This window comes from Hyperolius riggenbachi, chromosome 12, assembly GCF_040937935.1.
Source record: "Hyperolius riggenbachi isolate aHypRig1 chromosome 12, aHypRig1.pri, whole genome shotgun sequence".
Classification (NCBI taxonomy): Eukaryota; Metazoa; Chordata; class Amphibia; order Anura; family Hyperoliidae; genus Hyperolius; species Hyperolius riggenbachi.
The window spans coordinates 179,898,422-179,925,554 of NC_090657.1; the positions used below are offsets into that span (position 1 = coordinate 179,898,422).

Below are 27,133 nucleotides of genomic sequence, written 5' to 3' on the forward strand. Positions count from 1 at the left end.
CTCCTCTGTCCCCCAAGCTGCATCAGTTCTGGACATAGCTTCCAGCATGAGTCCAGCGATGCCGTCTATCCACTTTGCCTACTGCAGGCTCTAATGCACGGAATACTTCCTGTATGTCATGTGACATACAGGAACCCCAGAGTTTTGCCAAGCACAAGAGGCGGCAGACAACGATAGAGGACAGACAGCGTTGCACTCATGCGGAAGGTATGTCCAACGCTGCAGGCCGCACGCGCCGGGAAGGTTTGAAGCCACTGCTTCAAACTTCCCCATGTGGAAATGATGTGATCGCGATAATTGCCACTGACGATTCCGAAATTGTGATCTTGGTGATTGCGATTTCGGTTTAAATTCGATTCATCTTTCAGGCCTAATGCTGAGGTATAAGTGAGAAGTGTATGTCCTCCCTTCTCTGAAGAATAGACCAAGTAAAATGGAAAAAAAAAATTCTTGCATGCCATGTTAAGACAATGCGTTTCATAGATCCTTGCCCATGTCCTCAGGCCAATACAAGAGCCTGGAATGCAACAATCTCTAGCACGAGCACCTCTCAATCTGATATGAAAGGCACTTGTGCTAGAGATCGTTGCAGTCTAGGCTCTTGTATTAACCTGAGGAAGAGGGCAAGGAACCGTGAAACGCGTTGTCTTAGCTTGCATGAGTAAACATATTTTTCCATTTTACTTGGTTTATTCTTCTGAGAATGTAAGACATACGCTTCTCACTTGATGATGATGATGATGATGATGATGATATCCATTCAGTCGTATCCCACTCTTGGCGATTCTATGGGTTAGCTCTCTCCATGCTGTCCGATCTTGTACCATTTGTGCCAGCTTTGATGGTGTCAGGCCAATGTGTTCTCTGGTGGCCTTGTCGCCTTTTGCCACTGATCAGTCCTAGCATTAGGTCTTTCTCTAAGGACTTTGATCGCATCACATGACCGAAATATGTGAGTCTGGTGTTCTTGCCTTCCAATGACATGTCTGGTCTTATACGTTCCAATACTTCTCACTTATACCTCAGCATATAGTGATTATTCATCAAGGGCGCCTCCACTGGAGTTTTGGCATACATTAGAGTGAACAGTAACTTCTTGATGAAGATGCAGTAAAATGCACAAGCTGATTGGTCTATGTGACTTTCACATGGGCTAAATTGTGATGGCTTGATGATTGGGTTACAGCATCTCCAAAATGACAGGTCTTGTAGGGTTTCTTGGTATGCAATGGTTGGTGCCTACCAAAAGTGGTGCAAGCAAGGACCACTGGTGACCAGACTCACTTCTGTCCACCGCTGAAAGTGTGTGCAATGGGCATATGAGTGCCAACTGGACCATGGAGCAATGGAAGAAGGTAGCATGGTCTCTCCAATCTTGGTATCTTTGGCCTTCAAACTCCCCAGATCTCAAATCAGTTGAGTGTCTGTGGGATTGGGGATGGGTTGGGGGACAAAAAACCAGTCAGAGCAATGGAGGCCTCACAAAATGTAAAGAATCTTCAAATGTTTTGGTCTAAGATACCACAGGACACCCCTTATAGGTCTTGGAAAGGCCATGCCTCCATAGGTTTCATACATGCACAAGTCCCGGTGGCGTTAATTACTATTCCCCCTCCAGGCCACCATGGACTCAAATGTTTGCGTCTTGTAAATGGCCCAGTTGAAAAAAGCCGTGTTGGGATTTGATTGATTTGTTTTCAAGCTGCATAAATGTGCACGAATGGGCAGAATTATTTGCATGTCATTGACCATACCCTTACAATGTATGTTGGGAGGGTCAGCAGATGGTGTAGGCAGCCCCAACCAGTCTCTGCTTCTCTATAGCGCTGCAGTAAATCTCAAGGGAAGAAGCTGAACACTTCTTGCAGATGGAATGCGCCATTTGGAGTTGAGGATACTTAGGCCAGACTTGCATCTGTGCCACTATATTCTTTTGCAGTGGACAGCAGAGCTAAGTGTCCATACCTATCCATTCTGCGGAAAGCTCTGCCCTGCATTATTTTCCCATACCGTGCACTGTTAGGCCCCGTTCACACTTGCGTTTTGGCAAGTAAATGGACCGAATCCTGATCGGATCAGGACCTGATCCTGATCAGAACTGTACGGTTCCGATCCGGATCCGATCCGTTTGTATCAGGCATGCAATAGGCTGCCATCCGGATCCGTGGGCAAAAAATAGTGAAATTTAAATTAAAAAAAAATGTTGGGGTCAGCAGAAGGTGCACCTGTACAATCAGGTTCCTCCGCTGTAGGCTTCACCTCCACCTCCGACATTCTGCCAAACAGCTCCAGCACGTCTGTCACTGCTGCTCCACTCCAGACATGCTTGGCCCATGTGTCCCCATCCGAAATGGCCGCTTGGATACGCATAGGAAGTGGGGTAGAATGTCAGGTTTTTGTAGGCAGTGTGTTCTGTGCCTTCGGTTTCCCATTGGTTTCTGTGTTCCGAATGGTGCTGTCAGGCTCTGGTCCGGGTGCGTGGGCCGGAGATCCGGACCCAAAAAATAGCGCATGTTGGAAAAGTGTCCGGATCCGGTCCGGCTTCGTACTGTACGGTACGGGCACATACATGGCAGATGAAATTCGATGTTGACAAATGTAAAGTCATGCATTTTGGACGTACTAATGGTCTAGCACCATACAAAATAAATGGGATACTGTTGGGGACATCAAACTTGGAGAAGGACTTAGGAGTACTCATTGACAACAAGTTAATCGTACTCAATGCCAAGCAGCTGTAGCTAAAGCTAACAAAATTTTGGAATGCATTAAAAGGGAAATAAAAACTCGAGATGATAGCATAATATTGCCCCTGTTTAACTCTCTAGTAAGGCCACATCTGGATTATGGAATTCAGTTCTGGGCACCACATCACAAAAAAGATATTGCAGTTTTAGAGCAGGTGCAAAGACGAGCAACACAATTGATACGTGGGATGGAAGGTCTCACTTATCAAGAAAGGTTAGATAAACTGGGTTTATTTAGTCTAGAGAAAAGACGCCTTAGAGGGGATCTAATTAACATGTATAAATACATCAGAGGGCAATATAATAGCTTGGCGGATGAGCTTTTTGTCCCTAGGCCTTCTCAAAGGACTAGAGGACATGATCTGCGCATGGAGGAAAAACGTTTTAGCCATTTATTTAGGAAAGGGTTCTTTACAGTTAGAGTGATTAAGATGTGGAATGCATTGCCACAGGAAGTCGTTATGGCAAACTCTATACCTGCATTTAAAGGGGGCTTAGTTGCTTTCCTTGCGTTGAAAGACATCCATGGCTACAATTACTAGGTAATGCCTAATGATGTTGATCCGGGGATTTTATCTGATTGCCATCTGGAGTCGGGAAGGAATTTTTCCCTTTAGGGGCTAATTGGACCATGCCTTGTAAGGGTTTTTTCGCCTTCCTCTGGATCAACAGGGATATGTGAGGGAGCAGGCTGGTGTTGTACTTTATACTGGTTGAACTCGATGGACGTATGTCTTTTTTCAACCAAAATAACTATGTAACTATGTGAACGTCCGCATAGACTTTGCATTGCTATGCGGAACGTACGTTCCGTTTGTACAGTATACGGTCCGGATCAGATCAGGAAAATCCGGACAGGGAACGCTAACCGGGCCTTCGAGCCCTTCCATAATGCATGCGTTTCGATCCGATTACTTTTCTTTGAAGCACATGGATTTTGCCGATCACAAAGGAAAAATTGAAACTTGTGATGCCTTGGAAAGTTGGCGTCTAAAGCTTGGCTCTCTACAGAGGACTTGATAACAAAAATCCAGAACCAGCCTATCAGATATCAGTGGCTGGATAGTGTACTGGTTAAGGGCACCGCCTTTGACATGGGAGATCAGGGTTCGAATCCTGGCTAGGGTCAGTACCTATTCAGTAAGGAGTTCAAGGCAAGAGTCCCTAACACTGCTGGATGGCCTCTTGAGCGCATCCCAGTGGCTGCAGCTCTTGAGCGCTTGAGTCCGAGAGGAGAAAAGCTCTATACAAATGTTCGAATTATCAACATTATTATTTATATATCGGCGCTAAATACATGCTCTGGTCCTAACCCATCCTATCATCCTTTCCTTTTTCCAGACTGTAAATTCAAAGACCACACACCAGACAATGAAAAGATCCAATTTTACACAGATTCAATAAATACGATCGGTTGTCCCAAATAATCAAAAGTTGTTTTTTTTTTATTTGTTTTTTTTTTAGATTGGATGTGTTGGAAAATTCAAACCAATTTTAACAAGAATTGTATGGGGGTGTGATGGATTGTGAAATTGTATTCAACCAGAAAAAAATTGTAACTAATACGTTTTCTCTGGTTTTTCTAACAACCAACTTTTTTCAGTTTACAATTTTTTTAATCCCAAAATTATGGCAATCTCGAAAATACTTAGGTTACTTTGAAGATTCTGATCGAAACTTCCGATCAATTGAAAAAAAAAATTGTATTGGAATGCTCGAATTGAATAAAAAAAAAAATGGTGTGTGGCCACCTTAAAGAGACACTGAAGCGAAAAAAAAAATGATACTATGATTTGTATGTGTAGCACAGCTAAGAAATAAAACATTAAGATCAGATACATCAGTGTAATTGTTTCCAGTGCAGGAAGAGTTGAGAAACTCCAGTTGTTATCTCTATGCAAACAAGCCATTAAGCTCTCCGACTAAGTTAGTCATGGAGAGGGCTGTTATCTGACTTTTATTATCTCAACTGTTCCTGGACTATTTACTTTTCCTCTGCTAGAGAGGTCATTACTTCACAGACTGCTCTGAAAGACTCATTTTGAATGCTGAGTGTTGTGTAATCTGCACATATTATAGAATGATGCAATGTTAGAAAAAACACTATATACCTGAAAATAAAAGTATGAGAATATTTTCTTTGCTGCTAATCTTCTAGTAATTATTCATAGTACACAACCAATTCACTATATCATATTTTTTTTCACTTCAGTGTCTCTTTAACACAATGCATTTTTTGCAGCCAATTAGATTGAAGCGCCAATGTAATTGAAAAAGTGTTTGGACAAAAATGATGCAAGGAAAATTGCATTGAAAAAATGTCAAACGCATCAAATGGCATTTGTGCTTGACAATTTTCAGAGTGGCAGCGGATCCTGAGATGGGGCTGAATCGTGCGTCCCTACTTTAGGTTTCCTGCAGTGTCAAGGGTCAGACTGCGCTTCCTGCAGCGCTTTCTAGGAATAACCGGCAATTCCAAAAATGCCTGGGCAAAACAAGCCTATAGTGGTGATTCCACAGGAGTGATTGCTGTTTGCATCATTGTGGAGCGATTTAATCCGAAAAATGAATCCCCTGTCGTGGCCAACCAGAACACTAGCATCAAGGCATTGTCGCTAATTATATCGGGGCCACACAGCTCCCCTTCCTGCAGCGTGACCACGCATGTCCAGTAAGTTGGAGCCACAGGCTCCATGCTACTGCGCATGCGTGTTTGCCAGCTGCTGTGCCGCGATCAGCAGCGGGGGATGTTTGATCACAGAGGAAAACCTCAATAGGATCCCGAGGCTTCCCTCTCTTTAGCTTACTATCTTATTTTGAACCCAAACTTCGCCTCGGGATCGCTTTGGAGCCTCATACACACCTGTCTTGCTACTGACCCCTGTGGCTAGGGTCTAATTCAGTGCACTCCCTCCTTCCCCTGTATGTGTTTGTCAGCATGCACACAGCTTATGCTGGTGTATGCGCATGGTGCACATGGATACATTACGTTAGCTCCCTTGTGATATTGGTAAGATGCGCTATCTGTCCCAGGAGAGGACGTCAGGATGTGTGCTCCTAATCCCTAGATAGGTTTGATGCAATGAATGTTTGCATGTCTGCACTATGCATGTTACAGGGCCAGAGTTAGGACACCTATGTTTACCTGGGTACTTCTGCACAGTATAGGTGACTAAGCATAAGAATGCATTCTTCTGTGAACTAAACCCCCGGCTTTTAACTTAGCTGTAGGGATAACAGTGGTGCCTGGATGAGTGAATCTGTGAATGCATTTGTTTGAACATTTGCATGCGAGAGTGCGAAGGGTTAATATATTTTTGCTGTGTAAAGGCTGAGGAGGCCGATAACTACCACCTCAGCCAATAGTCAGGCGTGTGTACAAGGACTCCCGATCCGTCCGGTGGATGAACTCACCCCTATGACTATTTGAAGATGCCCCTCCCCCACCACTTGACATCACACGTGCCACACCGTTGGCTGTTCTCCCCCGGCCATTAGTGCAACAGAATATCCCCGACAGGCGACATGAGTCAAAGGTGTGTACGCACCTGAAGATACCTGCGAATCCTTATTTAAAGTACACCTCAAGTGAGGGGGATATGGCGTTTGTCATATTTATTGCCTTTTAACCAATGCAAATTGCTTTATTGTCTTGGTGATCTTTCAGGCATCTGAATCGCACACCTGCAGTGTTCTCCCCAGAAATTATTTCCAGCCGAGTGGCATGAAAAAGTAGCCGAGTGGGGCGCGATGAGAGAATGCAGGGCCAATGCGTCTGTGCGCAACTCTGCTTACAGAATAGGGGGAGGTGAGCCAATGACAGCCGGGTGCTCATCAAAACTAGCCGGGTTGAGCACCCGTCTAAAACAGCCTGGGGAGAACGCTGACCTGTAACAAGCATGCAGCTAGTCCAGCCAGAGCACCTGATCTACATTTGTAGAGGGGCTGTGGCTAAAAGCATTAGACACAGACGATCAGCAGGACAGCCAGGCACTCTGCGTGTTAAAAAGGAAACAAATTGAGCAGCCTCCATATCCCTCTCACTTCAGGCGTTCTTCAACCTTTCACCGCTCCTTTTATTTTCACTTTATTACGCTGCAGCGCTGCGTAGTTTTCTGGCTCCCCCAGCCTGGCACACACCTATGTGCAGAGTAAGCGCAGGGAGGGATGGTCAATGAGATGCAAATCGTTTTAAGTTGATGCAATATTATGCAAATGTATGCGGCTTGCAAATGAACCAATCAAATCCTGCTGAGGTACAATTTGATTGGTCTATTTTCAAGCGGCATACATTTGCATAAGCCACTAGACATTTGCATCTCCTTGACCATCCCTATTCCAGGCACTGAATCTGGGTCTGGGAACGCACCCATAGAAAACTGATACAAAACTAACTGGACAGGAAATGTACTCCTATGTGTGAACCCGGCCTAAGGGCCCATTTACACTTGTAAACGCTGCGCAGGTGATTTTACCGCGATTATCTTGATACATTCACTGCTGGTTTTTAGCAATAGAGATTAGGGCCTCAATAGCATGCTAGTCGCGACCACGCTTCAATTGCAGCATAATACCGCACGCAATGCGTTTGCAGTTGCCGCTAATCGCAAAATGCCGGCAATCGCGGCAGTGGTGTCTTTGCCATATAGTTATAATTGCTCTTCAGCGATTAGCGGTAAACGGCCGCTAATCGCCCTTGTGTGACTGGGCCCTAACTCTTTATCCCCTCTTGTCCCCGGAGCTGTGGTTATAAAACCACTGACTACAGGTACCTAAAATGAATTAGACTCTTTAGTCTAATACTTGGCAGGGCTGCGGATTTGGTACAAAATTCATCCGACTCCCGACTCAGACTCTTCCGTTTATGAAACCTACGACTCCAGGTACCCAACATTTCTCAGACTCCTTGAATCCAGTCCCACAGCCCTGCCTGTCCCACAGCCCTGCTTGAATTTACTGAAAACTTTAATTATGTTTTCAGTAAATTCAGCAGGGGAAATAACACACGAGTAAAAAGTACAGCAGTGGTTTGCTTTTGCTTGGATTTGCATCTGTTAATGACTGCTTGTTGGACTTGTTTATCCATCCTGTTTGCCTTCATATCCAGTTTGCGATGGTGGGGTCATGCTAGCTCCCAGCATTTACAGAAGCAGGTGTGTGTGGTTTGCAGGACTCTCCTGTACATGACAGTTCCCTGTGTGCCATGGCTTGTCATTTCCTTACTGGTGAGATGAATTGTGACATCTGAGGACGTGTCCACAGGAAGCAAGAGGTGTGTCCTTCTGTTTACATCTTGTCATCTAATGGCTTGATTTGCTGGGCACAGTTTAGGCTGCCCGATTCACTGCAGGCTGCAGACAGTAGTCTTATCACATCTAAGCAGACATGTCATGAAATGTTTTTATTCATTTTAATTTGAAATCGGGCTGCAAAATTATCAGCCTGCTAGCATTGCATGGAGTGTCAAATGTCATACCTTGGAACAGTGGACTCTTAGCTTTTGCCTTTGTTGTGCAAACAACTCAGAAATCCCCATACTCATGCAGTTGACGTTACTTGTACTTTGCTTACCTGCAAGTTACAGCCAACCTAAACTCTTGCACAGGAGAAAAACCTGGAGAAATGCACGCTGTATGTATTTAGAGAGTTAAGCCTGTTTAATTCCTCCTCATCTGTGTAATTTGATCTGTCAACTGGCTGAATGGGCAGAGCAGCTAATCTGTAAACACAAGAGGTTTACCTTTTCTGCTTACATGAAAGCTGGAAGTAGACACTGCAGGATTTGTATCCGCTGTAACAAGTGTGTGTGTGTGTGTAAAAGTGTCACCCAATCCTGTTAAGAGGGGCCGCCAACCAACCAATCGGCCATACAATTCGATTATTATAATCGAATTGGATGAAAATTGGTGCTGCCAAGTGCATGACCGACAAAGCGACTAATTTCGGGACAGAAATTGGCCGCACAGTTGATCGCGCATGTTGGAAAATGTCGGGCCGAGGTTGGTCGGTCGGGTGCGCAGCGGTACGGCGGCCAAAATTGCGAACGAGCGACGAGACAACGAAACCCCCGCCGCAATGTATAAATGTATGTAGTGTAGTCAAGTGCATTTATACATTACATGTCTGGTGTCAGCCTCCACGTGGTTTCAGTCCATCTCGCCGGGTTCCGCATGCACGCGGTGGTGCTATGTCTGACGTTACGAAGGCGCATAGCGGCTGAAGTCGGAAGCAGTGCGCCGCTAGCGTGTATGCGGCTTACCCGGCGAGATGGACTGATGGACCCGGCGAGCTGCTACAGGACAGGTAATGTATAAATGCACTACACTACATACATTTATACATTTTAGGTGCAGCGGCGGGGCGGACGCAGCAGCTCAGCAGATTCCCTGATGATTTAATGCTGGAATCGGCCTGTAGTGGTCAGATCAAATTTGATTAGAGATAAATTTCTCTTGGTTGAATCTGCCCATATTCGTTCTCATGTATGGGCACCTTAACCTCCCTGGCGTTCTATTAAGTTAGCCAGGGCGGCTGCGGGAGGGTTTTTTTTTAAATAAAAAAAAACCTATTTCATGCAGCCAACTGAAAGTTGGCTGCATGAAAGCCCACTAGAGGGCGCTGCTAAAGCGTAATTCTGATCGCCTCCGGCGATCAGAATTAACAAGGAAGGCCGCAATGAGCAGCCTCCCTTGTTTTGCTTACCTCGTCGCCGTAGCGACGAGCGGAGTGACGTCAGCCGACGTCCTGACGTCAGCCGCCTCCGATCCAGCCCTTAGCACTGGCCGGAACTTTTGTTCCGGCTGCGCAGGGCTCGGGCGGCTGGGGGGACCCTCTTTCGCCGAGCGGCGGCGATCAGGTAGCACACGCGGTTGGCAAAGTGCCGGCTGCGTGTGCTGCTTTTTATTTGATAAAAATCAGCTCAGCAGGGCCTGAGCGGCGACCTCCGGCGGTAATGGACGTATATAGTCGTCCATACCGCTAAGGAGGTTAAGAAGATCCAGACATCTGACCTGAGTGATATGGAGGTGGCCATATTTATTTCAACCAATACCAGTTGCCTGGCATCCTGCTGATCTTTCATGCATCAGTAGTATCTGAATCACACACCTGAAACAAGCATATGGCAAATGCAGTCAGACTTAAAGAGGCACTTTAAAAAAAAAAAAAAGCAAGGAAGGCCGCAATAGCAGCATAGGGGGAGATATTGTGGCTGGGAACGCGAAGAATCACTCGCGTTCCCAGCCGGTTGGGTCCTGACGGCGAAACCGGATATAGCCGCCGGCGGGGACGGGGGGATTGGGGAGACACGGTGAGGGCACCGATCAGCTGCAGGGGGCTGAGGGTAGCCCCAGGTGAGTAAAACTCATTTTTTTGCACTTAAGGTTCACTTTAAGCCAAACACCTGATCTGTATGCTTGTTCAGGGTCTATGGTTAAAGGAAACCTTAACTCAAAATAAAAATTTACTTGGGGTTTCTACCAGCTCCCTGCAGCCATTGTGCCCTCGCAGTCAGTGACGGATCCTCCGGTTCCCCGCCCCCAGCTAGTTTCGTTTTTGCAGACTCGGAGAGCCACCATGCATACCTTTGCAATGCATATAAAGACATGTGTTTACATCCACGATAGCCTCCTGCACCAGCTGTAACACATGCAAAGGTACACGCGGCGGCCCTCCAAATCAGCAAAAACGAAACTAGCTCTGGGGTATTTGTTGGAGCCGTCACTTGATGCGAGGGCACAGGATGGCTGCAGGGGGCTGGTAGCCCCGGGTAAGTAATACTCATTTTTTATTTTGAGTTAAGGTTCCCTTTAAGAGCATTAGAGGCAGAAGATAAGCATGTGCTGCCAGGCACTCTGTATTGTGTAAAAGGAAATAAATATAGCAGCCTCTATATCCCTCTCAGGTCAGTTGTCCTTTAAAATTTAAAGTTTAAATGACCGCGACCTCCAAGCCTATTGTTCCACTCCCACCGGAAGCTGCTGTGCTGCACATCGCACCATTGTATCTCCTTACCTCATAGCAACAAACACATCTGTACAGTGCTCAGCCTCCCGATCCCTGTTGCCTGAGGGATCAAGTCCCAATCTGTTCAGGTGAAAGCTGTCGTGTCCACGCACCTTAAGCCCCACCAGCTACCCACATGTGACAGTAATGGTAATTCATCTATTCAGCAGAGCAGTTACTAACGGGGCCACTGGGGTTCAGAGGGAGATTCTTTACAGCTTGGACGGCTAAGAGGTAAGTTGGGGCCCTTTAACATGGCTAGCTGAACACTGTGCAGGTGCATCATGCTGAAGCTAAGTTCTCACGTGGCGATTTTCCGTTATATCACAACATGGGTACAGGTGCACAACCACTTAGCGGCGCAATAACGACCGCCATGGCAGATCGAATCGCCGGGATCGCTTGGTCTCATTCGCTGCAGGCGTGGGGTGTCACGTGACGTGGTGCGCACCCGCCGACAGGAAAAGGTGTCACTGACGACTATCATCAAGGGGACGTTGCATGACCTATCAGGCGGTGAGTCCGCAGCTTCAGATTTGCATTCCGGCAACCGGCAGGTCCACAAGAGCAGCCGGCAGTCGGACACTTTTCTTGTCAGCTGCCTGTCCTGAAGAAGCCTGAGGCTGTTCTTCAAGCAGCTGCGGCCTGAGGAGTAATTCCCTGCAAACTGGATGTGATCATTATAGTCCCTCTGGTTTACTTTGTTTGCAGATGGAAGAATAAAAGTTGCCGTATTCCTATCTGCTGCTTCGTTCTTCCTGAGCCATGAGCTCCTGCCTCCTCTGAGCCCGGTGTAGGGTAAGAGGCAGGGTTTGTTTGGCCTGGCTCAGGAATCTCTGGTACGCATTCAATGCTTCTGTATCCGCGTTCAGGAATGCCTTTCAGTGCATTGATTTATTTGGCACTGCAGACCCTGTGGTAATGTGAAGTTACTGTTTAATTAGATTCCATTACTGCAGGGAGCTGTCACAGGCTGCATAGTAGTTCAGCTTACACGGGGTGACGCTGCTGCTGTGTTGTGGTGACCGCAGCTGTGCATTTGGTCATTATCCACAGTATCCTATTGGTTTGATGACCTGTGGGGCACACCAGTTAGTTTGCGGAAAGAATGTTTGTGTGGCGGATGGTCTTCATTACTGTATTGGTGCAGTGTATATTTCTAATGGTCAGAGGGTAAAGCTAGGCATAGATGGGCCAGTAATCTTTTCATCTCCGATTGGGAAGGGTTTGGTTCCCTAACAGAACCCTGCCCATTGCCCTATGGCAGGTGATTGCCATTGTGTATTGGGCATATCTGTCAAATAGCCCAGTGTTTCTCAACATTTTATTGGTATGTACCCCTTATAAAACCCTGTACTCACCAAGTACCCCCTGGCATAGTAAATATTATCACAAGTACTCCTTGACAAATATATATTTAATCGTAGTACATGATAATTGGTTCTAAACAATTTCCAAGCATTTACTGTTGCTTTTAATTAGAAAAAAAAAATACTAATTTGGTGTTTATATAGGATTTATAATTTTCTAAAACTCTAAATTTGTTACTCTTGGTCAAGTATATCAAGCCTGAGTACCCCCTGGAACCATCAGAAGTACCCCCTGGGGTACGCGTACCGCATGTTGAGAAACTAGGAAATGGCCAACGCAGAGTCTGTACAGTGGCGACTTCCACATATTCCTGTACAATAATTGGCTATAGACTACCATGGGCATACGTAGACTATTGGCTAAATGCTGGGTAAGATAAAGCCAGGTAATCATTGCACCGTACAAATTAAAGCTCACAAATCTTACTTGAACTCTTGATATCAGTGAAACTGGCTTTCTGGATTACATACTACTGCCTTAATTTCTATTAAATGTTGATATGGAGGCTGGGAACCAGCTGTGCTCGGGCTGTAATAGGGCACAGAGGTAGTTTGGGGTGTCCCCTCCCTACCCTGAAAATTTAGGGCGTGTAGGTGTGAAAGAGGAGATATTGGGGGGGAAAACCACCAGCAGCATCATTAACCAGTTCTGGACCATAGGCTTATACCCCCCCCCCCCCCTAGTGACAAGGCTATTTTTTATAATTTAGTGCTCTGCAGCTTTAAAAGCTTGCTGCAGAGCCATACTACATAGCAAACCAGTGATTCCCCAACACACCCCTTTTCTCTGCCCCCAAATAGCTTTCTGTTGGTGGGCTCTGATCGCTGCTGTGATGGTTTGTTTATTTTTGTATTTTATTTTTAAATGTCTATTTTTTTTCTTTCCCTACTGAGTAGCAGTAGATCGCAGCGCTGTACAATGTAAATAAACGGAGGTTTCGTCATCTAACAGTCTCCTAGCAGTGAACGCTGCCTGTAGACTGATGACTGAGCAAAGCTCCCTCACTCATGCTGGGGATGCGCACGCGACCCCGCCCCAGGACTTGATGCCATTTGGTGTTAGGCGGTCCTGGGGCTGGCACCTTCCCAAGGCCTGTCGGGAAGGGGTTAAATATGAAATGTGGCAGCACAGGCTCCTACTGCGGATGAGGGGCAGCGCAAATTTACAGTCAGCACGATCACACTTTACCGGCAGCAGCAATGCAGGTGAGGATGACCACAGAGCTTTGGAATACAGTACTTCTGGAAAATGGCCGCGGCTGTCTTGATGCTGGAGGGGGTGGGGCTTTCTGTCCAATGAATTGCAGGTGAGCAGGAAAGTTAACAGACCTCTCCCTACCCTGATTCTGTAGCATTAAGAAAGACGTTGACGGGCTTTTAATGTTTTGTTTTTTTCAATGGAAGTTCTCTTTACATTTGCATGCAAGCCAAAACTAATTGCACCTCGTTGTCCATCTTTGTCAGTGAAGCCAGATCCTTGGATCAAAAAAAATTGTGCTGCCTCCATTTCCATATACTGTATTATCTAATTTTTGGTCTGCAAAGTTTTGTTTACTGACCTCCCTAGATGATCTGATTAGATCTCTGCCAGAAATGAGGTTTAAAACGCAGACCACACAGAGCTAAGCAGATCTTCCACTTACATAAACAGGAAGAAAAAGCCTATTGAGAAGTGGTCAGATGACTGGCATTGCGTGCTAGAACCTGGCAGCGCTTGTTTTATTCCGAGGCTCACATATGATCTGTAACGTCTTCCTTTCATCGGGAGATGCTCTCTGTGCATCGGACAAGCTTATGCCTCCAGTCCTTTCTCCATCTACCACTTTCTGATGATTGGAATTGGCCTAGTTCTAAGCATCATGACATTTGCCTGAAAAACTGCATTATTTGCATCTCATTGACCATTACCATTCATTAACAGTCAGAACCTGGAATGTGAAGGTGGTGATGCATCTAGTGATGATGCATCATAGCGTCTCTATCGATCAGTGCCGCAGAAACCATGTCCGAGATCTGTTTCAACCCGAAATCGGTCAAATGTATCGATCAAGCATGCTGCAATATCTCGGCCCGACGTGGTCAATCAGTGGTAACGGCGTACGATAAGGCTTTTTCCACTAAAAACCCCGCCCCTCGCCCGTGCAATGTAAAATCTCACCTGTCCCACTGCTTCAACTCCTGGACTCCTCCGCCATCCCCCCTGTGTAGCACCATGTGTGTGATGTCATACGTTATGTGACTCGGGGTGATGGGAAAATCGAATTCCTTTAGAGTTCTCTTGGTCAATCTGCCTATACATCACTAGATAAATGGGCACCTTGGGGTGGCTGAAATGTTACAGCTGGCATCGCTCCTGAGCTTTGTCCATCTCTAACTTGTGTATTGTGTTGTCACATCCAGATAAAACTTATTTCTCTGCCCCTTTTAAAGGGACCCTGAGCACGACACATGGGTATACATTTAAGCATACCCACTAATACTTGGTTATACCCTCTCTTTCACCGCCTGTGAAGCAAAGCTCTCTGCCCCCCAGTCTGGCCGGTGTAAATTGCATTGGGGCCGGCAACTCTCGGTGAAGCCACACTGTGACCCCGGAAGCGGAAGGTGGATCGTGTTCGGCGCATGCTCCGACTTCCATCAACCTTCTCTCTGCCTATCCGTGCACGAGCAGCACGTCATTGTGCTCAGTGCAGGAGAGATGTTCCGGGGTCACAGTATGATGTTACTAAGAGTCTCTGGCCCCGATGCAATTTACACCGACCAGACCGGGGGGCAGAGGGCTTTACTGTACGGGCGGTGAAGGAGGGGATAGAACCAAGTATTTGTGTGCTTAAATCTATACCCACGCACTGTGCTCAGGTTCCCTTTAGCGTTTTGTCACATGACCTTTTAATTCCGGTCACGTGACGAACGCCTGTTCTGAGGGAAGCCACTTCCATCATTCATAATACACAGACCTGTTAGATTAGTAGGTCACATTACACCTGATGGCGTTGTGCTGTTGCATGTTTTGTATGGCACTAATGAGCTCTCGTGCGTATCACACATGACTGGGTGGTGAGGCAATTCTTATACAGTGTTTCCAGAAACCGTAGTGTGAAGGTCTGTAGGTCTACTTCTAAAGGGGACCTACAGTCAGAATTACACCTCTGTTACAACAGATTAGCCACACTGTAAGAATGTCTGGGAAGGAACTGAATGCTTGATATAGATAATGAACTTGGTGTACCCGAGGCGATATGACGTGTACAGTACAAAACATAACCAAGCTGCATTTTTATTTTGCTGCCTGTGAGGGTTAATTTTCATGCATGCAAGTGACAGCTTCTGTTTTGTCTGGAATATAGTAAACACCACTGATAAGCAAATTACAGCCTGGCAGAATACAACTTCTGAGGGCAGGGAGAGATAAATATTATTATTTTTTATTATTATTTAGTATTTATATAGCGCCGACATATTACGCAGCGCTGTACAGTGTATATATATCTTGTCACTAACTGTCCCTCAAAGGAGCTCACAATCTAATCCCTACCATTGCCTTATGTCTATATTGTGTAGTGTATGTATCGTAGTCTAGGGCCAATTTTAGGGGGAGCCAATTAACTTATCCGTATGTTTTTTTTTTTTTTTTTGGAATGTGGGAGGAAACCGGAGTGCCCGGAGGAAACCCACGCAGACACGGAGAGAACATACAAACTCTTTGCAGATAGTGCCCTGGCGGGGATTCGAACCAGGGACCCAGCGCTGCAAGGCGAGAGAGCTAACCTCTACGCCACCGAGCTATTGACCTTTTTCTAACTCTGGGACACTTATTGGGCTGCCACTGGTTACAGGCAGTAAAACATTCTAACTGCTTTGTAAATGTTTACATATAAAAGAAAACCACGGGATGCTTAAGGTGCCCATACACCAACTCAATTTCCCGACGATAAACAGCAGATTTTGATCACTGCGATTGAATCTGCTGTGAAATTGATTACGCAAATGTGGACCATCCAAAATCGATCAATTCGGTCCTGGCGGAAAATTTTGCTCGATCGCCGGCTGGTTGGGAGCATGCCGTTAGTGGCGTTCGATTTGGCAACGACCGCCACAGCAATACATTACCTGTTCCGCCGGAGCGAGTCCCCGGGTCCATGCTGTCCCTTTCTCCAGCTGGCCGCCTTAATCTTGACTTCCCGTCCCATCCTGTGAGCAGCGGAAGTTCAAACAGTAGAGCGCCCTCTACTGTTTGAACTTCCCCTTCCCACACGATGGGGCAGAAAGTGAAGATGAAGAGGGCCAGCCGGAGAAAGGGACAGCACGGACCCGGGGACTCGCGCCGGCGGAGCAGGTAATGTATGGCTGCTGGCCAGGGAGAGCAGGGACGGAGAGGCAGGTGGCAGCTCCACAGGTTGTGTATGGATTTCATGCTGAAATCTATTCAAAATCGGTTTGCAGTGTATGGGCAGCCAATAGATCTTTCTCAGATCAGATTAGATCAGAGAGGAATCTATGTTGGTCGAACTGGTGGCAATCAACCAGAGTATGGCTGCCTTTAGTCATTTTTCGGAGTAGGAGGCTAAATATAATTTACTCTAAAGCAAAGATACTTGCCTATGGAGAGGGAAGGTTGTAGATCTAATAAAGCCTTCTTGTTACTCTCTTGGTCCCCTTGTTCCAGTGCTGTCACCCCTTTTTGAATCTGCCGCCACAGGAGGGTTCAGTAGACTGAGTAAAGAACACATCTAAGAGATTGATTGTTGTGGCTCAGAAGGGACACACTATTGACTATTAATGGCCAGGGGGTTAACAATTGTAATGTCTCATTATTACCCTTTCTTTATTCAACTCAGTGTATCAATAACCTATCCCAATTAAACTTAGTGAACATTTTTTTTAATATATAATATATTTGTTTTACAAAATAACAATCACTTGTTAATGGTAATTTTCATGGTGTCTTATTTCATTGAAACCGATATGAGAGGTATATGAAGACTGTCATATTTAATTCCTGTAAACAACTCCAGTTGCCTGGCTATCCTGCTGATCTATTTGGCTGCAGTAATGTCTGAATCACGCACCTGAAACAAGCATGCAGCTAATCCAGTCAAACCCTGAACAAGCATGCAGATCAAATGTTCGACTAACAGTATCAGTCAGAGGATCTGTAGGACAGCCAATGTGCATTGTTTAAAGAGACACTGAGGCGGGAAAAAAAAGATATGATTTGTATGTGTAGTGCAACTAAGAAATAAAACATTAAGGGGCCCAGACACTGGTCGATTTAAGTCATCGATCGATTCGATATCGATTCTATCAAATTCCCCATTAGATCGATTTTGTGGATGATTTTGATAGATTTCTCTATCGATTTGATCTATCTGACAGCATGGAAAATCTAGGTTGATCTGCTGCTGCCCGCAGATCGATGGCCCATAGAGCTGCATTGGATCTAATGGTCCAATAATGCATTTAGATCGATTTCTAATAGATTGGAAATCTGTTCCTAGTGTGGAGCACACATCGGATAGATTCCTGTCAGATTCAACCTGACAGGCATCTGCCAGAAATCTATCTGATGGTTGAATCTGCTGCAAATCTATAAGTGTATGGCAACCTTTAGAAGCAGAGACATAAGTCTAATATTGTTTCCAGTACAGGAAGAGTTAAACTCCAGTTGTTATCTATGCAAAAGAGCCATTGAGCTCCACCAAAGTTGAGCTTATCTGAAGTGTCTGGCACTGTATTGTTTGTTTCTTCCTGCAGAGAACAGCTCAAAAGTTCACTAACCTGCTCTATAAAATCATTTAGAATGCTGCGTAGTGTGTAAACTGCAAATATTCAAGAATGATGCAATGGCCTCAATTCACGGAGCATTATCAAACGTTTATCAAACACTTTATCAAACGTTTGATAATTTACCTCATGGGTAAAATCTCACTAAGGTGTTATAGATTTGTTGAACGTTTTATCGGTAAAACATTCGATAAATATATAACACCTTAGTGAATTTAAAATGAGATTTTACCCATGAGGTAAATTATCAAACGTTTGATAAAGTGTTTGATAAACGTTTGATAATGCTCCGTGAATTGAGGCCAATGTTATTTAAAAAAAAAAAAACTATAACTGAAAATAAAAATAAGAATATTTTCTTTGCTACTAATGTTCTAGTAATTATCCGAACTACACAACTAATTCATTACATCATAATTTTTCTTTGCTTCAGTGTCTCTTTTATAAAGGAAGTAATGACCGCCTTCATATCCCTCTCACTTCAGATGTCTGTTAAGAATGAAGCAAACATGGCAGAGAGCTTCTTTGTGCAAAGCTTCATGTGAATGTAAATGTAGTTCTGATGTAAGTTTAGCTATATAGACTGTATAGAAATCTCCATCCAGTTGCTGTATACAGCCCAGTTGTTCTCTGGAGGGTTCACTGTGTTGGCTGTTAGTGACTTGTAGAGCATGTGCTATCTGGGTCAAGCAGTCTGCATTTATGTACATAAGCTCATTAATGAACTTATACATGTCTCAAGAAGTGTCAGCCTTGTGCCACTGGTGCCTCCTCTATTCTCTATGGGGGGCAGATGCTAGAGACTTGCAGCCCAGGAAATGGAAACCCTTTAGCATCAGATGATAATTGCAGGGATGTCTGTGTTTAATGTTTCATCAGTTCCAGAAACTACAGCAGATATAGCGGCTTCCATATCCCAGATGTCCTTTATATCTCCTTTTTAAACAATACCAGTTGCCTGGCAGTCCTTCGGATCTCTTTCGCAGTAATGTCTGAACCACACAACTGAAAAAAGCATGGGGCAAATCCATTCACACACCTGATGCTTGTTCAGGGTTTATGGCTATTAGTATTGAAGGCAGAGGATCAGTAGGACAGCCAGGCAATCTGTTTTGTTGAAAAGAAAATTATTGCATCCTCCATATAACTCACTTCAGGTGTGCTTTAATAAAGCAAAAGGAACGGACAGCGGAGTTCCTGAACATCCCTATTAGCTAGTACAAGAGGGTCCGTGATCATTTCAAGTTGATGCAGATTTTATGCTTACGTTATGCAAATCCACGCAGTGCAGACTTGAATTAATCAAGCACGCTAGCTGCTGTATTTTATTGGTCATTTGCATCGGTTCAGAATTATTAGCATCTAATTGACCATACCTGTTGGTCACTGATACTATCCAGGACCAGTGTGTGGCTTTAAAGGGGAGGGGCTTTTTCCTGACACTTTAAGGCAAGTCTCTGTAACAAAACGTAATTCCGTTTCACTAAAAATAGGTATTGGATAACATTTTCAAACGCCACTTAAAAAATAAAAAAATTGCAGTGGGGACTAGTATTGACTAATTCAGCACTACCCTGCACTGCTTGCCGTTCCCCACCACAATTTCTTGTGGCTGTCTGCACTAGCCCAGCTATGCATTTTTAAGATTTAGATTTAGGTTTTAAATGCATATAGAAATACCACTAAACTACCAAACCCAACGTTTTCTGCCAATATAAAAAAGGGAAGGCACTTGCTATGTTGGCCGCTAAGCGTAAGAGTGAATGGGGCAATAGACTTTCAGGAGAGGGAGGAGGTGGGAAACATCAGGTGATCAGCAATCACAGGAAGACTGGCTTCCTCCTGCCACCTCCTTTGCCTATGGATGGAGCTAGAGGGGGAGGCGTCTGGGCAGCTCTCTGAGAACGAACACTGCTATTCCACCGCAGGAGACTTGGGCGCAGCCGGCGCCACCATAGACCGTAATAGGAATTACGGCTATTGCTGCGCACAGGGACTAACTTCGGGCCGTCAGAAGACTGAGCTGAAGTTACTTTTAAAACACTATAATTTTGCCTCCAGCAATTGCTGGAAGCCAAATTATTTCATTCCCCACCATCCACAGGGACCTGGAGGGAGAATAGTATTTAACGTGATCTGGACTTGTGCAGCAGCAGGATCAGCCATATACTGGCTGTATCCTGCGCCCAAGTCTCCCGCGCCGATTCCTCTCGTACGCCTCTGAGAAAACAATGTGAGTTTACTGGGTAGTCAGCCAATTGGTCAATATATTTCTTGCAAAAAGTACAGACTTGCAATGCACACAAATGTTAATTGTTTAATGCAGATTTCTTAATTGTGCATTTAAGGAAAAAAATGGGAGGTGGAACTATCTGTTTTTTTGTTCTGGGTCTTGTGCAAAAAGAGGAAGGAGATTCCACTGTGTTCTAGTACAAAAAGTTGTGCTTCATGGGTTGTTTTTGTGACGTGTGTATTTGCTAAAATGTATTTTATAACAAGTTTGATACTGTTCTTGTTGCCTTGATACCTGTTCGACCCAGCGAGGGGAGCACTCATTCACAGAGGCAAATTCCTCTGAGCACGAATGCTTCCCACTACCGGGCACGTGCTGACCGTACTTGCACATGCCCAGTACAGTAGTGCTGGTCTATGGCTGCACTCGCGGTCAGATGAGGGATCCAGTGTTGGAAGGGTGGCATATGGAAGGACCTGGGAAGCCTCTGGTCTGTTCACAGGCTTCCCACTTCTGACGTAAATATCAAACTTTTTAAAGGACCACTATCGCAAAAATCAAATTTAAAGTGGGAAAATGTACTTCTTTGTATAAGTTTACATGCAGAGTAAAATGTGCTATAAATTATTTTTCTCCTATATTGCTGCGACTTACAGTAGGAAGTAAAATCTGACAGAACCGACAAATTTTAGACCAGCTCATCTCCTCATGGGGGATTCTCAGTGTTTTCTATGTTTTCATAAGCACTTAGTAAATGGCAGTTGCTCCATCCAACTGCCAAAAAAGTGTGCATCAAGCAGGGAGGCTGGCTAGCATATTTGTTTAAATCCTTTTCAAGTAGTGTCTTCATAAAGGATAAAGGCCATGCTGAGAATCCCCCATGAGGAATTGAGCGGATTCAAAACTTGTTGGTTCTGTCAGATTTCTACTACTTACTGTAAGTGACAGCAACATAGGAGATAAGTAATGTATGGCTCATTTTACTCTGGGAGAAACACACTTCTTCTTTGTATATTTAAATGTATCTTTAATGTTACTTTTTCGAGATAGTGGTCCTTGAAATCCTTTTCAGGATTGCTTTAAATGGTACATAAAGGCCAAAACACTTAAGTGGCATGATTGCTGCTGACTCCCAGCAATGGTATCATGTTTGGGGAATGCTGTTCACACTCCTATCTGCTGAGGCGGTAGTTACCGTCCAGACTTTAGTTAGGTAGGTGTGTGTGTGTGTGTGTGTGTGTGTGTGTGTGTATATGAGGCCAAACAGTGTTTTCAGCCTCCTCGACTAGTTACCTCCATAGCTTATTGGTGATGGGCATAGTTTACAAATTTTCTTGGTTTGCTTACTCTGGCGGAAGAGACGCTGGACACACTATAACAGTTGTTTGTTTTCCTCTTTAGCAAGTCTCTCCGTTATCCACATACTTGTACTGAACGGATAAGATCCCTGTGCACCACTGGCCGCCAAACAGACCACCATGTCCGGACCTGTGCCAAGCCGGGCCCGTGTCTACACGGATGTGAACACACACAGACCTCGAGAGTATTGGGACTACGAGTCACATGTAGTAGAATGGGGGTGAGTATGTATGTGCATGGAACCCTGACTAAGGTGCTGCGTTGCTGGGGGAAGTAAATTCAGAATGAAATCAAGATGGAAAAATCCAGAGTGCTCGGGGACTGTCCCTAAGAATTTGATTTTGAGCCTTTATGCCAGTAACGGTCCTCTAGTCTAGGCAAATATATTCTCCCTTTGGTGGGCTCGTGAAGCTGTGCTGTGTGCAATGGAAAGATATCTCACTTGCTCTAGATTTAAGGTGTAGTCATACAAACGTGTGTATAATGGGAGATTCACTTTTAAATCGTGTAATAAAGGATACCTTATTTTTAACAAAATCAGTTGCCTGGCTATCCTGTGGGTCATCTGCCTCTAGAGGCCTGTACACATGCTCAACCAAACCGCCTGATTGTCTGATATTGGTCTGTTGGACAACAATCAGGCGAGGGTACGCATGACTAGACGAGCAACTGATTACAGGCGGTTTTCCTGATCCATCTGGTGGATCAACTCACTCGTCCGCAGGGCTGTGGAGTCTAGTTGGAGTCGGAGAAACTTTGGGTAACTGGAGTTGGAGTCAGTGGTTTCATAAACTGGGGAGTCGGGTGATTTTTGTTTTTTGTACCAAATCCACATCCCTGGTAAGAATTAGATTGAGGAGTCGGAGCCATTTTGCAGAGTTGGTGTCTGAGTCGGTGGTTTCTTAAACTGAGTCGGATGATATTTTTTTTTTTTACCGACTCCACAGCCCTGCTCGTCCGTTGTACTGGTATCCTGCAGTCCGCCTCGTGTGATCTAGAAACTACTGCAAACCAAGTGATCAGCAGGATGGTCAAGCAACTGGTAATTTTTAAAACTAAATAAATGCGTCAGCCTCCATATCCCACCCTGAAACTGAGCATTAGTGTGTAACTTTAGCCTCCCATACTGCGTGGAATATTTGTGGCCAGGAATGGGAGGTGTGACGGAGGAAATGTGCAGAACAGGTGTGTGATGGGAGTGTCTTGAGGCAGTAATTGTAGGTCTGTTGTCATACAGGTGACAGGCCAGCTATTTGTGTGGACACGGACAGCTTTGAAAATGGACACTTTGCAAATGTGTATCAGAAAACTATGCTCAGCTTGCATCTGCCTTGCGGTTGTCACTTCAGAAGTCTTCTCACAGGGTGTTTTTTAAAAAATAAATTGCCTGTGATCTATAACTTTGGTCCTTAGCAATTAAAAAGGGTCCTTAAAGAGAGCCCAAAGTGGGATTTAATTATATTAGTGGGACACAGAGGCTGGTTGTGCACACTATCACCAGCCTCTGTTGCCCTATGGTGTGCCCCCAGGACCCCCCTGCGATCTGCTGTCCCCTCCGCCGTGCTAGCGACACGCAGCGTGTCGCCAGCACAATGTTTACCTATGCGGTGTCAGCGCCGCTCCCCCACCTCCTCTGTATTGGTGCTACCCGCCCGCGTCCCTTCCCTCCCACTGATTGGAGAGAAGGGACGCGGGCGGGTAGCGCCGATACGGAGGAGGCGGGGGAGTGGCGCTGACAGACACCCATAGGTAAACATTGTGCTGGCGACACACTGCGTGTCGCTAGCACGGCGGAGGGGACAGCAGATAGCAGGGGGGTCCTGGGGGCACACCGTAGGGCAACAGAGGCTGGTGATAGTGTGCACAACCAGCCTCTGTGCCCCACTAATATAATTAAATCCCACCTTGGGTTCTCTTTTTAAAGCAACTCTCTTCAGTTTTGATACCTTCCTGTTCCTCTGTGTTGCCCATCATTCCTGCGACGTATCCGGTTAAACCTTCTAATTAACCCGCTTGGTCAAATTAAGCTTCAGTAGTCTTCGGGGTGCTCCTCATCGGAAGTACCTGGGGGTGCCAGTACTTCCACAGATGAACACATCCGCACTCTGCACGTGAGTCCGTATTCGTGCATACGCAATATGAATGCGCTTGTCTTTGGAAGTACTTGGGAATGCGGGTGCTTCAGAAGGCTCCCCAAAGACTACCAAAGCACTGGTCAACCTGAGAGGTTAAAGATGGTTGACCATGCATGGCACAAGGATGACACCAGTCAGAGGATTGGGGAGGATCTATAGTATCTAGAGCCTTACTACTTAGGTAAGTATCTAGTAACTTTGTGAAAATGTTCTCCTTCAAGACAACTCAAAAAATTATGGATAGAAGTCTAGCCCAGTATTTTGCTGGCAGTGTCTCCTGTTTTGTATCTGCTTACTCTTCCTTGTGAATGACATGTGAGATGAAACCTATTACTGCTTGCAGAATGATTCCTGACATAAAGCTGGGTTCAGAGTCCCTGAGGTGATAGCATGAGTTTCTGAGGTGATAGCATTATGGCAGATTCCTGCCAGTTGAGTGCAGTAGATATAGGTTACTCCTAAGAAGATAAAGTTGGTATCTTGAGCTAATGAACTGGTCCTTAATTGTGTGTCAGTCTGGTCACACTGTGTTTTTGTATTTCCATGCTACCAGAAACCAGGATGACTACCAGCTGGTGAGGAAACTTGGCCGGGGTAAATACAGCGAAGTCTTTGAAGCCATCAACATCACCAATAACGAGAAAGTTGTGGTGAAAATTCTCAAGGTGAGGAAAAAAATTGTCCATCCATTAAAGTGGATCTTTAGACACAAAATATGATTTGTAGCGTCCCATTAATTCATTAGGGCCCATTCACACCTGAGTGGGAATCGCGCGATTCCCGCTCATGGCAAACCGCTAGCAGTTTTGCAAAAATCTCTACACATTGTAGCAAGTGGCAGTGTTCTCACTGCTGCGGTTAGCGGTAACCACAAACGCGCTGCATGCAGCGGTTTGGCGGCTAATCGCGATTGCTCCAAAACCGCCGCAGTGTCCAGTGATTTTTTTTTCCCCCCCCCCCGCGTTGATCACTGGAAAATCACTACCGCAAAAGATTGTTAGCTTTGTTTTTAGACTAGTGTTCCTCTTTCAGCCCACAGCCTCTGCATTGGAGTATGCTTGACCACCCATCCCCCGGTGGTGGTAAAAATCCTTCTGACTGGTGTTACAGAAATCACTTTTAATTCTTTAGAATAACAGAATAGTCATTTAGTCATTTTACTAAATTAGTTTTCCATCAATGTGAGGTGTAGCAAAATGATCAGACACCTATTAGAGATGATTTGAGTGTTGCTAAACCACCCAGCGCACCTAGCATCTTCATACACCAAGATGCAGTGTGTTTGGAAATGGAATATCTCAATGTACCTGTTTTTGGATGCCAATTAAAACAGGAATACGCCTGTATCATTCTCTGCGGGTTCAGATCAACTGATGTTGAGATAGGACCATTTCAGATATTTCATATTCTTTTCTGCCTGTCATGACAAAGGGGTGGAGAAGGGTCCTGTAGCATACACAGCCCATCTCCTTTTACAATCTCCATCCTCCAGCGGAAGAAGGGTTAAAACCTGCTGGACACAGGCTGGCCATCCATACCATCAAGGATTGGCTGTTACAGAACTTTCCATAATTGGACTTTATCTTTTATTTCGGACATACGGTAACTTTAGACTGCTCATGATATTATATTCAGATATTTTCACTTTTAATTCTTAGTTAAACTCTATCGATTTGTTTCAATTGCTATATTTAGTATATGCATTATTTTTTAAAAGAAACGATTTAAAATTGTTGATCTAAGGGATGTTCTGAAATCTCTGCAGAGTTCACATCTCCTAAGAGAAACGTTACCATAACCGTTTTATTAACATTGTTTTGCTATCTTTAAAAAGGTTGTTGAATTAACCCTTTTTGCTACTGGATTTAGTTAGACTTGGCGTATTCACATGCTAAATTGCGAATTGGTGGCAGCGACCTGGTCTCTATTTGAGATCACAGATTGTACAAACAGTCGAAATTGTACTGTGTGTAGACTCTCCAACCAATCCAAAAGGTTACTTTGCCAGCAGTGCTGAATGCCTACAGGATTCCCTCAGGGTCTGAGGCTGAATGGTAATCTGCGGCAAAGGGAACAGGAATTGGAGGGTGACTGCGGAAACGTCACAAGTAGTGTTAGCACGTGTCAGGATTCAGTCCATCGGCATCTAGTGTATATCTCTCCACTGTGACCCTTCAAGCTTTAGGCCTGGCAATAATAATTTTGCAGCGCAAATTTTTGGTAATTTTTTTAAGTGCATTATGGGATTCTTGCTCAGAACGGGAATTGCAATCACAGCCGAAATGCTGCATGTAGTGTGTTTGCGATTTATGCAAAACGCAAACACTGCAGTGAGAACGATCTCCTAGAGACATATTAGTGTTGGTGCTTTTGCTGATTGCAGTTTTTTTTTTACTTATCAGTTTTTTAAATGGCCTGCAATCAGCAAAGCACCAACAGAGATCACTGCAGTGTTTGCGTTTTGCACAAATCGCAAACGCACTGCATGCAGCATTTTGGCTGGGATTGCATTTCTTGTTCTCTTGAGCAAAAATATCATAATCCACTTAAAAAAAAAGTTGTTTTTCAAATAGCTCTGTTCTTGCTCCCCCCCCCCCCCCCCCCCGGTCTCTGCTTATTTCTTGTAGTCCAGTGGTCACTCAGTGTTGACTTCTGAAACAAGGAGGGTGGGGAGCTGTCATTAGCTGGGTGGGAGAGGCTGAGCCAGGCTTCCTCTTGGGACTTCACAACTGTAAATGGGTAACACTTATATTACATATCACAAGTAAAGCATTTTTATATACTTGTATTAGCTCTTTAAATAGTTTCATGGGGTCCCGTAGTTGCTTTTAATCATAAACTGCATCAGGTAACACAGTAAGTTAGCAATAAATCTCGATCTTTTCCAGTCCAGCATTGATTAGCGCGTCTGAGTCTTTGCAGTGCCTGCAGAGCTATTGACATGAAGGTGATTCCTACCCTCTCTGCTGTATGTTCTCTGATAGGGTGTAGCCAGTCAGATTTATCAGTCGCTCCTCCCCCTTGCAGATTGCAGCATCTCTTATTAAGGCCTAGAACCCACTAAGAGCGCATTTCTGAGCGCTTTGCGATTTGAACATCTCTTGCTAATGTAATGCTATGGGTGTGATCCCACTTGAGCGATGTAATTTTATAAAAATCCCCCATAGCATTGGATTAGCAAGAGCTTTTTCAGCCAGGCAACTGGCATTGTTTAGAACAGAATAAATATGGCAGCCTCCGTATTCCTCTGACTTCAGACTGCCCTTTTCATTTTAGAATTGGATAAGAATTGATTACTTTCTTAAAATAAACCTTTAGTTAAAGCAGACCTCCAGTGAAAATTGCACATTACACAGGTCCTCTTGTAATGGGAAGTTATTACCTGCCCGGTCTTCCCTGGAAGCCCCATATCTAGTGGCTTCCTGCGCGTAGCCCCATCCCCTGCAGATAATCGCCATTGTTTTTTCTCTATCTCTGTAGAGCAGGGGTCCCCAACCTTTT

At 45.0% G+C, this 27,133-nt stretch overlaps 1 protein-coding gene across 7 annotated transcripts in view; it reads left to right on the forward strand.

Moving 5' to 3' along the window:
- The window catches only part of CSNK2A1 (casein kinase 2 alpha 1), a 242,837-nt gene that overhangs the window by 185,405 nt on the left and 30,299 nt on the right, over nt 1-27,133 (forward strand). For 6 of the 7 annotated variants that reach the window (XM_068262805.1, XM_068262806.1, XM_068262809.1 and 3 more), the window contains 2 exons: nt 21,540-21,717; nt 24,186-24,297. In XM_068262805.1, coding sequence (XP_068118906.1) covers nt 21,617-21,717; nt 24,186-24,297 — 213 coding nt within the window. In that variant the 5' untranslated portion in view covers nt 21,540-21,616. Of the gene's footprint in view, nt 1-18,414; nt 18,470-21,539; nt 21,718-24,185; nt 24,298-27,133 lie in introns of those variants that run through there. The other variant, XM_068262808.1, reaches the window with a different exon arrangement.